The sequence below is a fragment of the Muntiacus reevesi genome, chromosome 1, assembly GCF_963930625.1.
Source record: "Muntiacus reevesi chromosome 1, mMunRee1.1, whole genome shotgun sequence".
In the NCBI taxonomy this organism is placed as follows: Eukaryota; Metazoa; Chordata; class Mammalia; order Artiodactyla; family Cervidae; genus Muntiacus; species Muntiacus reevesi.
In genome coordinates, this window is record NC_089249.1 from 221,402,104 (window position 1) to 221,419,278 (window position 17,175).

Here is a 17,175-nt window from a genome sequence, read left to right on the forward strand (position 1 = left end):
CCGCGCGCTGGAAGTGGTGCCGCCGCCGCCTTCCCTGCCGCCCGCCCGCCAGCCGCCCGCGCGTCCGACGCGGGGGTCGCCGCCGTGTCTGCGTTCGCCATGCGTCCCCGGGCGCCAGGGCCACTGTGGCCGCTGCCCTGGGGGGCCCTGGCGTGGGCCGTGGGCTTCGTGGGCTCCGTGGGGTCGGGGGACCCCGCGCCCGGTGAGTGGGGCGGCCGGAAGGGGCGGGCGGGACGGGCCACCCACGTGGGCCCGCCGGGAATGCGGGCCGGGGGACAGGTCGGGGGTCGCAGCGGCAGTGGCAGCTGGGGGCAGAGAGCAGTGACCCGTGGTGACCCGTGGCCGCTGCAGGTTGAATGCGGGAATGCTTGGGGCTCCCCTCCCCCAGCCCTAAAAGACCTAAAGGAGGGTCACCAGGAGGTCAGGCGAGCAGATGTGACTCCTCACAATTTATTATCAAGAACTAGTCCCCAGGGTTGCTGACAGTTACTGAGTGTTCAGGGTCTGCCGCCTCCCTCCTGGAATCCACACAGCAGCCCTACAGTGTGAGCGCTCTTATGCCCGGTTTCCAGATGGGGAAACTGAGGCACAGGGTCAGACAGCTTGTACGGGGCAAAGCAGATATGAAGCTGGACTTTCCAGGTCCCAGTGTCCCAGAGAGACAGGGCTGGGTGGTTGGACTCAGGATCCGCAGCCAGGGTCGCAGATCTTCCCTGGGTCTGGCGCAGGCAGACTTGTTAGAATCTCATACCTGCCAGTTGTGGAGACGTCAGGGAAGTCACACCCCACTCTGGGCCTCAGTTTCCCCTTTTATAAGGGGAGCAAAGATGCCGAGCTCCCCGAACTGAGCTGGTCCCTCGGAGCTCAGCACAGTGCCTGGGAGCTCCCTGGGATGGGGGCCCTGGCCACTCCTGCCCCCACTTAACGGTGCAGAAACTAAGGGCCATCTGCCCCCCCCAACCCCACCCTGCAGCCCCACCCCAACCCTGCACTGAGGGGAGAGCCAAGCCCCCTCCCCGAAGGCCGCGTCCCCGGGGAGACAGTGAGCTCATGCAAGGGGAATGTTCCCAAGTTGGAGTGAGTAAGAGGCGGGCCAGGCGAGGGGGGGCTGCCGGGCGAGGGGGCTCCGCGTGCCCTCGGGCGCTGTCTAGACAGAGGGCAGAGGCGGGAGTGGCGGCTCTAGGGCCCACTGACCCTGACACGTCCAGCTCCGGGTGTTTGACTGGTCAGGCAGGATGCCAGGCCTGGGCTGGGGGCCTGGAGCCATGGGGAGAGCTTGCCTGGAGGGGAGGGGGTTGGCAGTAGAGCCGTGTGGGGGCCGGAGCCCAGAGAGGAAGGATCCCAGAAGAATCTGCAGCTGGAGCCGGGACACCTGTGTGGTTCTCTATCCCACCCTCCCAGGTGGGAGGTGGATCATCCCCTTTGCAGTTACTGAGCACCAACTGTATGCATCCCCATGGGCCAGCAGCTGGCTGGCAGGCCAAGGCTTGGGTGTGGGTAGGAGCACCTGGGGGCATCTCTGGCCCTGCAGGAACTGCCCCTCTGTCCGCAGGTGGTGTCTGCTGGCTCCAGCAGGGCCGAGAGGCCACCTGCAGCCTGGTGCTGAAGACGGATGTGAGCCAGGCTGAGTGCTGTGCCTCTGGCAACATCGACACTGCCTGGTCCAACTTCACCCACCCGGGGAACAAGATCAGCCTCCTGGGCTTCCTAGGCCTCGTCCACTGCCTCCCCTGCAAAGGTGAGACCCTGTGCGTCAGCAGAAGGCCATGGGCTCTTGGTCAGAGGAGGCACAGGCAAGAGTGAGCTTCCTGTCTTGGGGGCATACAGGAGGTTGAAGCTGCTGGCAAGCGGATCCCAGACACAGAGAGGGTTTGGGGGCCTTCGTGCTCTCAGGCCTCAGCGTCCTGCAGAGAGGATTCCCCAGTTCGGTTTCCAGCCTCTAGGGTCTCACTAGGGAGGAGCCCTCTGCCTGGGCGGCCTTGCCCACCTTCACACCACATGTTGGATAGACAGGCACACCTAGCTCCTAGAAAGGTGGGTTCTCCCTGACTGGCTGTTAGGGTTTGTGACCCCACACTCAGTGTTCCCAAACACTCATCTGCCCTTAACCTCGCAGATCCCAGGGTCTGTGGTTAGGGCCACAGCTGTATGTTTAACAAGCATTTGCCTTCTGGACTGTGTTCTGTTAAATGCCGCCTCCTCCATCAGACTAGGAGGTCTTTTAAGGCACAATGAATGAATAAATAAGTCAAGACATAGTCTCGCTGGAGACCCTCTCAGCCCCCTGTGCAAGACTGAATCTGCAAGGACCCAGAGAGCGCATGGGGACATGACTTGAAGGAGGTGGGCTCTGGAAACCAGGCTGTTGTTGGATGATTAGGAGTTTGCCAGCTGGAGAGACCATGGTGGGGTGGGTGGGGAGGGGGGAGCATGAGCAGAGACCATGGCCTGGGATCAGACCCGGGTGGGTGGAGTCAGGACAGGGGTGCCGGATGGAAGCTGGAGCTGAGGGCTCCAGACCTGCAGGCCAAGCCGAGGAGCCTGGCTGGCCGGCTGGGATGTGATTAATACCAGATCAGCCTGGCTGGGTGGTCCTGAATTCAACTGCCATGTGCCCTGGCTCCCTCCAGAAGCCCCTCTGGGTTTTGGGAGGAGGACAGACTTCAAAAAGTGCCTGGCCCGGGCCTGACATGGACCAGGATGCCCTCCCCCCACCTCATCTGGCCCTGGCGACAGGAACTCAGCCCTGCCACTTGTGTTCTAGCGTGCGTGAAGCCACCCCGGGGAGCGTTTCCAGATGTGCGTGTGGGCGGGCAGCATGGGAGGCACCCAGGTGCAGTCCACATGCCCTGGCAGGGAGACATAAGGGGCTCTGGCTGGCCTCTAAAGGAGCTTCCATCACTGTATGCTCACCCTGTAGGGTGGAGTTCCTAATCAGCCCCACTGTTACACTCACGGCAACTGAGGCCGAAACGTCAACTCCAGCTCAGAGACAGACCCAGACCCACAAACCATGGAGCTAGGGGTCCATTTGATCTGGCCTGGAGTTCTCACACCTAGGTGCCTTGGCTCTCCTCAACTCACAGCTGTGACGGGGCCTCAGTTTCCCCCTTTGGTGTGTATATATATATATATTTGCTCAGTTGCTCAATTATGTCGGACTGTGTGGCCTTGTGGTCTGTAGCCTGCCAAGCTCCTCTGTCCGTGGGATTCTCCAGGCAAGAACACTGGAGTGGATGGCCATTTCCTACTCCAAGGGATCTTCCCGACCCAGGGATCAAACCTGCATCTCCTCTGTCTCCAGCGTTGGCAGGCAGTTTCTTTACCACTAGCGCCACCTGGGAGGCCCCTTTGGTAAAATGATGACAAAAGGGCACCGCCTTGTGGGGGCAGGTGGGAGGCTGTACTGGGCCTAGGAGGCTAAAGGCAGCCTTTCGTGGGGCCGGAGTCGGGGCGAGGACGCCAGAGAGAGATTTATTTCCCTACCTGACAAATGGGGCTGCGGAGGGCGGTAACCCCTGTTTGGAGGGCTCGAGCTGTGTGAGGCCCCCTCCTCAGGAAATGAACCACAGACCAGGCCAACGCCCCGCCCTCCCCGACGCCTCCTCAGGGGAGGTCCTGGCAGGCGGGAGGAACAGACGCTGCCCATCCTCCTCAGCCCCGCGCCTGGACGGGGTGGAGCCCCCCGGGCTGACGCAGCCGGTCCCCCGCCAGCCTTCCCAGAAACGCGCGTAAATCAGGGAACAGACGTCAGCCCGAGCGGGTGGCCCAGCTGCAGACCGAAAGCCGGACTGGGGGTGAAGCCTGTTCCTCCCAGACCCCCAGATTCCCGGCAGAGACCCCTCGCTTCCGCCCACACTGAGCCCTGCACCCCGACAGAGGCCCGTCCCACGAAAAGCGTCGAGTCCTAGTCCACCCCGGAGTGGCTGAAACTCCCCCAGACCCCAAATCAGTTCCCTCCTCCGTGGGCCCCTTCTTCGGACCGCCCCTCACTTCGGTCCGGCCTTTATCCGTCGGAACAGGGAGCGAGGGCGCTGGGCCTCGGAGGACCTCCGGCCTCGGCCACGCGCCGCAGCCCACGCGTGCGTGTCCTCTGTCCACAGATTCGTGCGAGGGCGTGGAGTGCGGCCCCGGCAAGGCCTGCCGCATGCTGGGGGGCCGTCCGCGCTGCGAGTGCGCGCCCGATTGCACCGGGCTCCCGGCGCGCCTGCAGGTCTGCGGTTCTGACGGCGCCACCTACCGCGACGAGTGCGAGCTGCGCGCCGCGCGCTGTCGCGGCCACCCGGACCTGCGCGTGATGTACCGGGGTCGCTGCCGCAGTACGTTGGGGCGTACCCTCGGGGAGGGGCGGGGCCACCGGGCCTGAGCATCCTGTTAGAGGCCGCTACCGCAGCGCGTGGGGGTGGGTCACTGGCAGGAAGGGGCGGGGTCTACAATCCCGGGTGCTTATTATAGGTCTCGTGGATTTGGGCGCGGCCCATGGTGGGCGGGGCATAGGTATGAGTTCGTGGGCAGGGCCTATAGTCCCAAGAGAGTATCACAAGATCAGGTCTTTTGTGGGATCGGGAATGGGGACGAGTAGGGTGCAAGTTTGGAAAGGGGGCTTCTGGGGCCCCTATGGGGTGATAAATACGAGTATGTGAGTCAGAGGAGCTTATTGGTGCAAAGTGGGGAGAGAGTGAGGGTAGATCCGGGGCCTGGCGTGGTTCGTGGAAGGGGTGTGACTTCAGTGCAACAAGGGGCGGGTCTAAAGGTGGGACCAGTGAATGAGCGGGGCATTTGAAGGGGTGTGGCTTTTGGTGCAGCGAGGGGGAGGGGCCTGAAGGCCCCGCCCTGTCCGGAGTAGCGCTCTTTACCCGTCCCCACGCCCCACCTACAGAATCTTGTGCCCACGTGGTTTGCTTGCGGCCACAGTCGTGTGTGGTGGACCAGACTGGCAGCGCGCACTGCGTGGTGTGTCGCGCGGCGCCCTGCCCCGCACCATCCAGCCCCGGCCAGGAACTCTGTGGCAACAACAACGTCACCTACCTGTCCTCCTGCCATCTCCGTCAGGCCACCTGCTTCCTGGGCCGCTCCATCGGCGTGCGCCACCCGGGCAGCTGTGCAGGTGCGGCACGCGGTGGGGAGCAGCGGCGGGGTCTAGCCCCCAGCCCCTCTCCGCGCCCGCATTTCTCTTTTGGTCCCTCCCACTCTACAGGCACCCCCGAGCCCTTAGATCCTGAGTCCGAGGAGGAGGAGGAGAACTTTGTGTGAGCCTGCGGGACCGGCCTGGGCCTGGCGTTCAAGGCTTCCCCATTTTATTTATTGCCACAGCAGAGTCTATTTATGTCCAATGGACACTCCCCAGAACCTGGACAGGGACCACTGTGGGAGCCCTGGTGCCCCTCGACGATATCTTGGAAGGACTGGGGAAAAGAAGCCTGGGAGCAGGCCTGGTGGGTGGGCGCCCAGCCCCCGCAGTCCCCACCCCAGGTACCCTATTGCCCAGGAGGACCTCAAACTTATGCTCCCTCGGGGATCACTCTGTTAATTGTCGCTGCCACCCAAGAGGTCTGGGGATTTCCTGCCAGCAATTAATAAGGAGGTACCCTGGCCTTCTAGAACAGAGACCAGGGGGTGAAGGGGGTTCACAGCCTGGGTGTGAATAGATGAGCTTCAGAACATGCCCAGACCGCAGACAGATCAAGGAAGCAACCACTGTCCACCACCAGCCCCAGGGTGACCAAGGGACTTACCTTCCCCCTGCCTCACCCATTTCCCAGCAGGTCCCTGGGGGGTGGGGGGGTGCCATCTGTGCCTCCTGACCCAGGCCTTGGGTGTGGAGAGGCATCTGCTAGAACAAAGCAGGCACCACGTAGGGTGGGAGGGACCCGGTGAGGCCTGCGAGGCCCTGCTCACCCACTGGCCCAGGGTGGGGCGTATATGCCAAGACCCACTGTACACCTGGCATCCTGGAGCCATGTGTCTGAGGGGCACCCCCGTGCCTGCTACCCCATCCACAGGTGGCGTTCCCTATATCTTACCCTGGCCATGCCTCTAGGCCCAGTTCCTAGCTGAACCCTCCTTGCCTGCCAGCTGGGTTTCCTCCTGCCACCTGAACTGTTGCTCTGTGTCACCTCCCCATGCCCATCTGTAGACCAGAGGTGCAGACCCAGAGGGGGAGGGGCATCCAGTGGGGCAGGAGCACAGCTCCCCAAGGCAGTGGTGCTCATCCATGTCCTTCCCTGCCTCCAGGAAGTGCCTTACCTGTGACACCCAGAAAAGTGCCCTTTAGTAATGGGTTCACCTGAGCCCACCAACAGGGCAATCTCCCCCGCCCTGGGGTCCTGCCTCGCCTGCCAAAGAAATAAACACTGAAAAAGCCACTGTGGGTGTTCAGACCTTGGTTTGCTCCCCTCTCTTTGAACCTTTGTGTCCCTCCACTTTGGGAGGGGATTACCAGCCTAGGGTGCTGTGGGGGTTTCTGGAAGCATCCAGGAGAGACACAAGTGCATGTCTTTGGGGCAGGTGCTGCCTACTTCTGGGCCTCAGCATCCAGCTTTAGTTGTGGGCAGTAGCAGGCATAGAACTGAGACAGGTGGCATGGGGTTGGGTGGGAGAGTCTTGGCCTTTATGGGGTAGGGGAGGAAAGGAACGGGGTCTGGATGACTTAGGGAAGCCCCAAGAGGCCACTTGGTTTAGGGTCTAGAAGTGGTGGTCTGGCCTGGAAGGGTTGGAGGTGCCCTAATGACACTGACATGATTAGTGAAAAGCACTGGCTGGGGCTCACCCAGCCTTGCCACCAGCTCGGCACCATTTGCCTGAAGTGCTTTTCAAGGATCAGGCTTCACACGGAGTTAGGTGAACCTGAGACCCCACTCTCTCCCAGCCTTGGTTTCCCCATCTGTGAAGGGGTCTGGCTGGAGGGCAGAGGAATGGCGTTCTAGGCAGGGGCCGAGGAGGCCAGGAGACTGTCCCCAGCCTGGGCTGTGAGGCAGGGATGGGAAACTCCAGAGGGGTCAGCATGGGGAGGGGGAGGGAGGATGGTGAGGAGTCCATGGCTCAGGGTCCTGTGGCTCAGGGTCCCTCAGGGAGGGGATGGCGGAGCTGGACCCTTGACCACTTGGAGGCCAAGGAGAAGCTGAAGGGCATGTGGGTGGGCCTTGGGGACAGACCATCATATCTGTGAGTCAGTTAACACTTTATTGTTATTTTGCCCTTTTGTTGGGAACTGACGCCCCCTACCCACCCTGACACCAGGCTTCTTGGGGTTTAGGGGCTCATGGACCCTCTGCTCCAGCCTCAGAGTTTTCCAGGTCGGAGCTATTTGTATCGTTTGCCATCTCGGTGGTGTACCCGGTGCTGCTGTGGTTCAGACAACGCCTGCTGACCCCCAGTGATCCTGGGCTGGGGGCCATGCCAAATCACATCCCAGATCCAAGTCACGAAGGTGGACACCTGTGTGTACACGTCGGGCGTCTTGGGATCCCCGCACCAGAGACCAGAGAAGGAGACGAGGCCATAGGCCCGATTTCTGCATACCAGGGGTCCTCCAGAGTCCGCCTGGGGGTGGAGGCAAAGGTGAGGTCAGGGGTCTCTTGCTGGACCTCACTTTCCTTAAAGGAGCTAATGTGTGTAGATCTAATCTGGACCTTCTCTACCTCAAAACCCTTTTATGTCCCATGGACACTCCCCAGAGCCTGGGCCGGGACCATGGCTCCCCAGTGCTCTTAGAGCAAAGACTAACCACGTCATCTCAGCCTTTAGGGCCTGGAGGAGCCAGCCCCCACCGCTTGTCTGCCCTCCTCTCCCCCAGCTCACTTGGTTCCAGCCAGACATACCAGCTGTTCCTGCAGCAAACCGAGCTCCCACCTCTGCGTGCTAAGTTGTTTCAGTTGTGTCCAAGTCTTTGCGACCCTATGGACTATAGCTCTCCAAGCTCCTCTGTCCATGAGATTCTCCAGGAAAGAATACTGAAGTGGGTTGCTGTGCCCTCCTCCAGGGAATTTTCCTGACCCAGGGATCGAAGCCACGTCTCTGACATCTCCTGCATTGACTGGGGAGTTCTTTACCACAAGTGCCACCTGGGAAGCCCAAACTCCAACCTTTAGGCTTTTGCATATCCTTGAGACCCATTACTGCCCCCTGCTGGACACCCCTTGTATACCACACACGTCTACAGCTCCTTGTGCAATGTACAACCTGTGCGATGGTCTCTGCCTGGCATGTCTCCCCTCAGATATTCTCAAGGCTCCTCCAAGTCTCAAAAGTACTGTCCTCAGAGGGGCCTTCCTGAATACTCACCCTAAAACCCCTACTTCCTCCTCTCCCCAGACTTATCACCCTAATTTTCACCTGGAATCAGCTCTGACCCAAAGAAATATGTCCTATTGGTGTGACCATTTTACAGATGGAGAAAGTGAGGTCCTGAGAAGTGAGATGACTTTTCCAAGACCACATGTGTAGGAAGTGGCTCAGTCTGGATGTGGACCCAGGCAGTTGGGCTCTAGAATCTGAACCACGCATTCTCTTGGTTAGAAAAAGAGACACTCCCCTGCTCCCAATCCAGGCTGTGTTTCTCCCTGGGCATCAGAGCCAGGTTTGCCATTAATCCATACAAAGACTTAGGAGCAGAAGCATCTTCCTTGAGATCTGGACACTGCTTTTAAAGACACAAACCTGTAGTCCTTTGTGCGGTGCACAACCTGTGCAGCCATACATGGCAGCCCTGTGACCCTGGGGGCCTGGGGGCTCCCTCCCCCTCCCAGACCTCACCAACTGGTCAAAGGTGAGCTGGGACTTAGTTGCCAAGGCTCTCTGACAAGCTCTGACCTCTCTGAGGGCCTCAGTTTCCCCACACGGCAAGCAGGCGGGACTGAGAGTGAACATCTCACCGAGCAGAAGCCACGTCGCCGGCGGTCCCCACTGTGGGTGCAGAGCATGGCAGGACTCAGCTGCCCCTTCCAGGAACTGTTGCAGGCATCCAGCCCCAGCACGCGTACCTCGGCTTCCATCAGCCCGGGCGGCAGTTCCTCAAAGTCGGACACGGAGCCCCAGCCGACCACCTTGCAGCGCGTCCCGGCCCGGGGAGGCCTGGCGCCCCTCCGTGGCAGCCCCAGTAGTCCCACTGCAGGACCCAGGGTGGCAGAGCTATTCAGCTGCAGGGGCGGAAGGTGTGGGGAAGTTAGGCCTGCCTGCAGCCGCCCCCTGCCACCCCTGCCCGTCTACCTTTCCTCGTCTCTTCCTGTCCTTGTGGAGAGAAGTCAGTAGCAGCTATTGTTAGGCTGACAGAGGGCCCGGCTGCTTCTGCCACCTTGGGCCCCTGCTCATCAGACCCCACCAGCCTCCATGCCTCCAGTCTTGCTCTGCAGCTGCCCAGGGGTCCTGCTAACCAGCATTTCCTTCCCTGCTCTGAGCTCTCCTCCAGTGCCTGTTGCCCTTAGGACACAGGGATAAAAAACCTCTTGGTCCATCAGTTGGCCCTTCCCTCCACCCACCTGCACACTTGCTCACACTGTAACACTGCACCCCCTGCTGGGGGTACCTTTCCTATCCAGCTTTTAGGAGTCAGCTTAGACACCACTTCCAGGAAGTCCTCCCAGACTGCCAGTCTAGGACAGGTGCCTCCTCTGGGCTCCCATGTGCTCCTGTCAAGGCTGATTTACTCAGCTGCCACCTAGTTGGCACCTAGGTGCCAACTCCCACCTAGACTGGGAGTTCAGAGGGAGCCAGGCCAGAGTTGTGTGTTCATGGCTGTGTCCCGGTTGCCTGGCACACAGATGGCACTCAATCAGCAGCTATGGAATGAAGGACTTGGACCCCTGGTTTGGGTGTTCGCTCCCTGACCTTGGGTGCACCCCTGATCACCCCTGGCCTCAGTTTCCCCATCTGCACAGTAGGCTAGGTGAACCAGAGCAGGGGTTCCAGGCTATGGGGTTTCACAGAGAGGCAGAATTCACACGCCAGCTTTGGCTGCCAACACTGGCTGCCCACATTACGTTTTGCCAAGAAAACCCCACACCCTAGACCCTCGTGTTCCCAGGGTTTCATTTTTGTTGTGTTGAGGGTCCCCTCTGTTTGATTTTCACCACATTTCAAGGGCAGTTTGGGGATATTCTCCCTTTAAATGGCAGCCCCGGAGTGCCTGGGGTTGAATTTGGGGCCCCCCAGGTGGGGGCTGTGGGAAGGGTGGTTCCCCAAGCAGGAAGGATCATGTGAGGTCCAAATAGAGGCACATGAGCAGGAAGGGAGGAAACCCCCTGGAGGGCCTGAGGGGGCAGGGATCAGGGTCTTTGATGACCCCACAGTCTCACTGTTTCCCTCTTTCAGCATGAATGTTGAGCATCTGCTGTGTACCATAACTCACCACAAATGAGATAAAAATCCCCGCCCTCGAGGGCGAAGGTGGAACCAGTGGTACAGGTGCTTCCAGAAGGTGCGGGCGGTGCTGGACACAGGAGAGGGTATGGGGTGAGAAGGGGGGAGCCAGGGGCAGCTGAGAACTGGAGCTCATTAAGGGAGGCTGCCCGAGAAGGGGACAACTGAGCAAAGACCTGAAAGTCACACGGAGTCTGGGGAACATGGGCCGGGCAGGGCCACAGCCAGTGCAAAGGCTCCGGGGTCAGAGTCTGTTGGGGTGCTGACCGCTCAGCGAGCAGCAGGCCAAGCGGGCGGTGTGGGTGTTCCAGAAGGCAGCGGAGGGAGTGACTTGACTCACGGGTGCTCACAGGCACCTAGCAGCTGTTTTTAAACAAGTCAGGCCATAGTAAGGGGAGGGGTAGGGACAGGTCAGACCTGCACTGAGGGCCCCATCCCCAGGCAATGGGTCACCTGCAGCAGACAGATGTCACTGTTGTGCGTGGTGGGCTGGTAGTCCGGGTGCGTGATGACAGCGGAGATGCTGAACACCTGCTGTGTGGCCTCCACAGTGCGCAGGGCATGGGCCCCCAGCACTACCAGGCCTGTCCCGGGGTCTCTGTTGGGGAGAATGGGTGGGGAATGTGAGCAAGGCTGAAGTGAGGGCCCTGCCTCACACAGGCTCAGTCTCTCCCCTCCTGGGGAGTAAGCCCATGCCATCCTCCTGCCAGCCTGTGATGATAAACGTTGAGTTGATCACCCTCCCACCTCAATTATGGTATTAACTCCAATCACTGCAATATATATATATATATATATATTTTTTTTTTTTTTTTTGACCACTCCACATGACATGTGGCATCTTAGTTCCCCGACCAGGGATCAAACCCACGGCCCCTGCAGTGAAAGTGTGGAGTCCTAACTGCTGGATCACCAGGGGAGTCCTGCTGCACTATTGATTTGAATACTTATTATAACAGTATACTTCAAATGAATATAACACTCATTATATTTATTCTAATTCCCATCTGGATTGTAGCATTGCCTCCAATAATTTCAATATTAATGTTAGTAATTATTGTATCAATATACTCAGAATGAGGGCTTCCCAGGTGGCGCTAGTGGTAAAGAACCCGCCTGCCAATGCAGGAAACTATGATTCGATCACTGGGTTGGGATGATCCCCTGGGAGAAGGGCATGGCAACCCACTCCAGTATTTCTGCCTGGAGAATCCCATGGACAGAGGAACCTGGTGGGCTATAATCCGTGGAGTCTCAAAGAGTCAGACACGACTGAAGCGACTTAGTATGCTTGCAAGCACACACTCAGGATGAATGCAACAGTTGTAACCTCTGCTTATGGTCACGGCTGCCGGTCCTTCCCTACTTCTGCCCCTTTTTCTCTGTTAACTCCCCCTGCCCAGTTGAGAGGCCCATCTGCACAAGCCCCCCTCCACCCCCCCTGCCCACACCAGTACATGCCCTTATCCCAGGCTTACCGGCCGCTGAAGCAGTGGGCAGCCGACACGACCCAGCGGGCTCGCAGCAGGAAGCCCCCACAGTGGTGCTGGCCCTGGAACTTCACAGATGCCATGTAGGGCCGGGAGTGGGGGGTCACCTCGTGGCCCCCAATGATCTGTGCTCCCCAGGAGCCTGCAGGCAGGGTGGGTGGCCTGTCAGGGGTGGGGCAGGATGGGGTGGGGGTCAGGCTGGGGGAGGCAGGAGAGACAGAGATGGAAAGAGAAGACCCTGGAGTTTGTGGAGTAGGGGGCCGGACTCCCTAAAACCTGGGGCTCGGGCTGGGCCTCCTGCCCGTCCCCAAGCTGTGACCCGAGAGGAGCAGCCGTGCAGGGGGCGGGGGCTTTCTGGGTGGGTTCCTGAGGGCCTCTGGCAAGCTTGGGTGGAGTACTTGGGGGTCCTCACCTGGGGGCCTCATGGGCAGTATCAGAGCAGTGGTCACCATCAGCAGCAGGCGGCCCCAGTCCCCCACCCCAAGCCCCATGGCTGTCACAGGCAGGTATGTCCCTGGAGAGCCCAGTGGGCCGCACCCCTCCCAACGTCCAGGAAAGGGAGAACAGGGCTGTGGCCTGTGGTCGGAGGCCCCACCAGCAACGGCCGGTTCTGAGCCAGCGCTTTAGAAAACCTAATGATTCTCCTGCATTGGGGTTGTTGATGACAATCATAATTGCCCGGGAGACCAGCAGTGGAGGGGGTGTGAGGGCTCCAGGGCCATGTGACCCCAGAAGCCCCTTGTGTGGGCTGAGTAGCTGTTTGCCCAGAAACCGAGTAACCAGTAACCGGTTCACCAGAAACTGATAAGCAGCCAGAAGCGCTGCAGCCTCGGCCGCCCCTCTGGGTTGGGGGCCAGCTGACCAGGTGGAGGCAGTCCTGCCCCAGCCCTGCTGGTTACTGCCTCTGGCCTCAGTCTCCCCATGTGCAATCTCAGGCCCAGAAAGCCCTGTGATTCCTGCTGCCTTTGCTGCATGTATTGAGCACCTACTGTATACCAGCCTCTAGTAGGTGCTAGAGGTGAAGCGTAATGTGACAAAGGCCCCCACACCCTTAGTGCTGACGTTTCTCCCAGTTGAGGGTGTAGATCCCCTGATCTGGGCTCACGACGGAAGCACAGGGCCTGGCGGTCAGATAACACCGAGCTCATCAGGTCAGTTCAGGCCCTCGAAGGCGGGGCCAAGCGGCAGGGTCTCCTCCTGTGGGCACTGGGGAGCCAAGGAGGCCTCAGAGCAGGGAGGGGGCGGCAGGGCCTTGGTGAGCCTATGGACACACAGGTCAGAGACCCTGTGCCACCCTGGGGAGGCTTTGCTGAGGCCCCACTAAGGTGGAGACTCAATGAGAGGTCTGGGAGGCAAGTTAGAATTCCAACATGGGCTCACGGGGCTGAATCCAGGTGTGGGCAGGGTTGGTCCCTTTGGAGGCTCCTGGGGAGCACTGGCTCCCCCCTTTTCCAGCTTCTAGAGGAGCCGCATCCCAGACTTGCAGCTCCTCTCTCCATCGTCACAGCCAGAAGCGCATCATCTCCTGTCTCTCTGCCTCTGATCCTCCCCTGTCCCTTTTATAAGGACCCTGTGATGACACTGGGCCCCTTGGGGAGTCCAGGGTCGTCCCCATCTCAGGTTGTTGTCTTTCAGTTGCTCTGTCATGTCTGACTCTTTGCGAGCCGATAGACTGCAGCAGGCCAGCCTCCTCTGTCCTTCACTCTCTCTTGGAGTTTGCACAGATTCATGTCCATTGAGTCAGTGATGCTATCTAACCATCTCATCCTCTGTCGCCCCCTTCTCCTCCTGCCCTCAATCTTTCCCAGCATCAGGGACTTTTCCAGTGAGTCAGCTATTTGAATCATGTGGCCAAAGTATTGGAGCTTCAGCTTCAGCATCAGCCCTTCTAATGGATATTCAGGGTTGATTTCCTTTAGGATTGACTGGTTTGATCTCCTTGCTGTACAAGGGACTCTCAAGAGTCTTCTCCAACTCCACAGTTTGAAAGCATCAATTCTTCGGTGCTCAGCTTTCTTTATGGTTCATCTCTCACTTCCATACATGACTACTGAAGAAACCATAACTTTGACTAGACAGATCTTTGTCGGCAAAGTGATGTCTCTGCTTTTTAATACGCTGTCTAGGTTTGTCATAGCTTTTTCCCATCTCAGGGGCCTTAACTTAATCTCACTTGCAAAGTCCCCTCTGCCCCATGAGGTGACATGTCCACAGGCCCCAAAATGAGGACAGGGGTGTTGTGGGGCTATATTTAGCCAGCCTCAGCCCCCTGTGTTAATTACTTTGCTGTATTGTTATCACCCATTGTACTGACAAGGAAAATGAGGCACAGCCTTAAAAGTGGCAGGGTGAGGGTAGAACCAGCTGGTTTGGAAAGAAACATGGCATGCAGGCACCTGGATCTCATCTCAGCGAGGCTCACCAACCAGGTAAGCAGATGTGATTTTTTTTAATTTATTAATTTTTGGCTGTGCTGGGTCTTCATTGCTGTGTGGGCTTTCTCCTGTTGTGGTGAGTGGGGGCTACTCTTCAGTTGCAGTGTGGGGGCTTCTTATCGCGGTGGCTTCTCTTGTTGCTGAGCAGGCTCTAGAGCACAGGCTCAGTAGTTGTGCATGGGCTTAGTTGCTCCATGGCTTGTGGGATCTTCCCAGAGCAGGGGTCAAACCAGTGTCTCATGCATTGCAAGGTGAATTCTTAACCAGTGGACCACCGGGGAAGCCTGGGCACATGATTCTAGGCCACTAAGTTTGTGGTGATGTGACTGCAGCTTGCAGGAACCATCAGGCCTTGAACACGGAGCAAAGTGGGAAACAGGGTCCACGTGGAAGTTGTTTCCGGGGTCTAGGCCAGGCTGGACCCTGTGCTTCCCCAGAGGTCAAAGCAGCTGGTAGGGGATTATTCCTTAGGTGACTTCAGTGGCTCCTGTCCACTGTGGGACCTGGGATTGGCCTGTCAGAGCTGTGCTCCCATGTCGGTCACGTCCCCCAGCCACACGCCCCAGGGTGTGTGGGACTCATGCAGCCCTAGAGAAACCCAAGGCTGTTGGTATTGTTGTTGTCCCCATGTTACTGATGGGGAAGACAGAGGCACAGAAAGGTCAAGTGCTTTGACCAAGGTTGCACAGCGAGGGAGCGATGTGCCAGAGTTGCAGCCTCAGACCAGCTCCTGTTGTCTCTGCCAGGGCCCAACGGTGCCCACAACCTGGCACATTTCCTTCTTTTCTGGTGAGAGTTGTGAAACCAGCAACCGTCCTTCAAGGATCCGAATAACCAAGCTTGTTGAAGTCCTAAGGAAGCTCCTGTGTGGGGCTCAGTGTTTCCATTTCCTAAACCAAGGCCCAGAGAGAGGAGCCTGGCTGGTCTGGGGCTGCACAGCAGAGGGTCTTGAAACCAGAACTCTGAGACTTGAAGGGTCTTTGCATGGAGGATTTGGTGGCTTTCTAAGTCATAGCAACAATTGTGATGATGATGATGATAATGATGAGAAAACTCCCTTTACTTAATTAACACTTACTCTTGTTGTTGATTTATTGGAGCTTTTTATATATTGAGGAGGTTAGCTCAAAGTCAGTTGCTAAGCAACTGAGTAGGGCACACATGCAGTCGGTGTCTATCACCTTGCCCTGAGTGGGTCATGCAGTCAGTACTCAATAAGTGAACAGGCCCTTCCTTAGCCCAAATTAGTAGCAGAGGTTCAAGCAGTGAAGAGAGGAATGGCGCTTGGTCAAAGCCCCTGAGAACTTGAGAAAAACTCAAAATCTTTCCAGTGAACCCCCAGACACAGTGTTGAAGCCCAGGGGCCCCACCCACCCCCACTTGGCCTCCATGTGTCTCAATTTCTTCATCTGTGGATGGGGTTGGTGCTTGGCCTGGGGCACAGGCCATGCAGGGGTCAGCTGGTGATGCTTACCCTTTACTTTTTTAACCCTTTTAACTCACACTCCAAGGAGATTGCTTCTTATTACTTAAAATGGGCGATGCTGCCTTAAGAACAGCCCAGGGACATCCCTGGTGGTCCAGTGGCTGAGGCTCTGTGCTCCCAATGCAGGGGGACCTGGGTTCAATCCCTGGTCAGGGAACTAGATCCCCCATGCCGCAACTAAGACCCAGTGCAGCCAAATAAACATTTTTTTTTTTTTTTTAAAGAATAAACAGCCCAATCCACCAACATCTTGTATGGCAGTCACTCCCCTGCGGATGGCAGCCCTGGCCAGTGAGGGGTTGTGCCGGCCACCATTGCACTTCCCAGACTTTCTCCTGGACCTGCATCCATCTGAGGACCTGGTAGAGAACAGAGAAAGGGATGTGTGGGTCTCAGTGGGTGGCACGTGGGGGCCCTGAGCAATCCCGTTCAATGGACGGGTCTCTGAAGCAGGAGGCAGAGCCTTACCACTTCTCTCCACCTTGTCTGCCTTTTCAGCCTCCAGGATTTCTGCAGGGGGAGGATGGGTCGCTGTTGGGGTCCCTAGAGCTGCCCCCACAGCTGTCTGGGCCTCAGTCTCCTCCTCTGGAGAACAGATGACCTGAGAGCATCTCTAAGGGTGTTGGCGAGAACTCAGCAGGGGGCTGGGTGTCCTGTGCGCCCCTCATCTGTAGACTGCACGCTGTTGCCACCACTCCTGCTGAGAGGATCACAGGAGCCAGCAGGAGGTATGCAGTCCTTCACTCCACGAATGTTTACTGAGCGCCTGCTGTGAGCAGGCACCGGATGTGGGGGGAAGGGGACATAGAAGAAGGACACAGACCCCTGCTCTGGCGTAGAGCTGGCGGGAAACACCACAGTGAGTGACATCATCAGAGGCGGAATTCAGGAGGGAAAGTGACTGAAGTCGGCAGGAAGCAGAGGGAGGACAGTAGGATTTTAGAGCAAGAAGGAGATCCAGAACACGGGGAAGGTGGGAAGAGGCTCCTGGAGGAGGGTCCAGTGGGTGAGCGGCGGGGTGAGCGGCAGGGGCAGGGGAAGGAAGGGCGCTTCCAGGGCTCAGCTGGGCCTTGAGAGCCAGTCTGCAGGGCACTGGGAAGCTATAGAAGGTGCTTGAGTGGAGCAGGTAGGGGCAGACCCTCTGGTGAGAGTAGAGAGGAGAGAGGAGGCAGGGAGATGGGGAGAGGGCAATGAAAGGAGGGAGGAGTAGGAGGCACAGGGCCTGAGCTAGAGTCTGGGCTGGGAGACGTGGAGGGGTGGGTCTCTGACTCGGGAACAGGGAAGGGGTGGTGACTGGGGCCCATGCCGAGCCCAGTGTCAGACCCGCTGAAGTCCAGATGCCCAGAGGATGTCCAGTAATGGCGAGAGCCGTGAGGTGGGCATGCCTGTTTCGTAAATAAAGTTTTAT

At 58.4% G+C, this 17,175-nt stretch overlaps 2 protein-coding genes across 3 annotated transcripts; one reads left to right on the forward strand and one right to left on the reverse strand.

Moving 5' to 3' along the window:
• Nucleotides 1-6,365, forward strand: FSTL3 (follistatin like 3). 2 transcript variants are annotated; one of them, XM_065918420.1, is made up of 5 exons: nt 1-202; nt 1,553-1,738; nt 4,104-4,319; nt 4,880-5,107; nt 5,198-6,365. In XM_065918420.1, exons 1-5 carry the CDS (start codon nt 100-102, stop codon nt 5,251-5,253), a joined length of 789 nt encoding a protein of 262 aa, XP_065774492.1. In that variant the 5' UTR covers nt 1-99; the 3' UTR covers nt 5,254-6,365. The 2 variants fall into 2 exon arrangements, with proteins under 2 accessions (XP_065774492.1, XP_065774491.1); XM_065918419.1 differs by having other exon boundaries at nt 4,880-6,365.
• A 744-nt stretch (nt 6,366-7,109) lies between these two features.
• PRSS57 (serine protease 57) lies at nt 7,110-16,489 on the reverse strand. The gene is given in 6 exon segments (XM_065918423.1): nt 7,110-7,400; nt 7,402-7,542; nt 8,874-9,137; nt 10,810-10,954; nt 11,835-11,988; nt 12,259-16,489. Coding segments are annotated over 6 exon segments (924 nt in total). The 5' UTR covers nt 12,338-16,489; the 3' UTR covers nt 7,110-7,259.
• Nucleotides 16,490-17,175: the final 686 nt, after the last annotated feature.

Coding starts and splice junctions, on each gene's coding strand:
- FSTL3 (XM_065918419.1), top strand. CDS start 100: ATGCGTCCCCGGGCGCCAGGGCCACTGTGGCCGCTGCCCTGGGGGGCC. Junction 1,739..4,103: donor CCACTGCCTCCCCTGCAAAG/GTGAGACCCTGT, acceptor CTCTGTCCACAG/ATTCGTGCGAGGGCGTGGAG. Junction 4,320..4,879: donor GTACCGGGGTCGCTGCCGCA/GTACGTTGGGGC, acceptor CCCCACCTACAG/AATCTTGTGCCCACGTGGTT.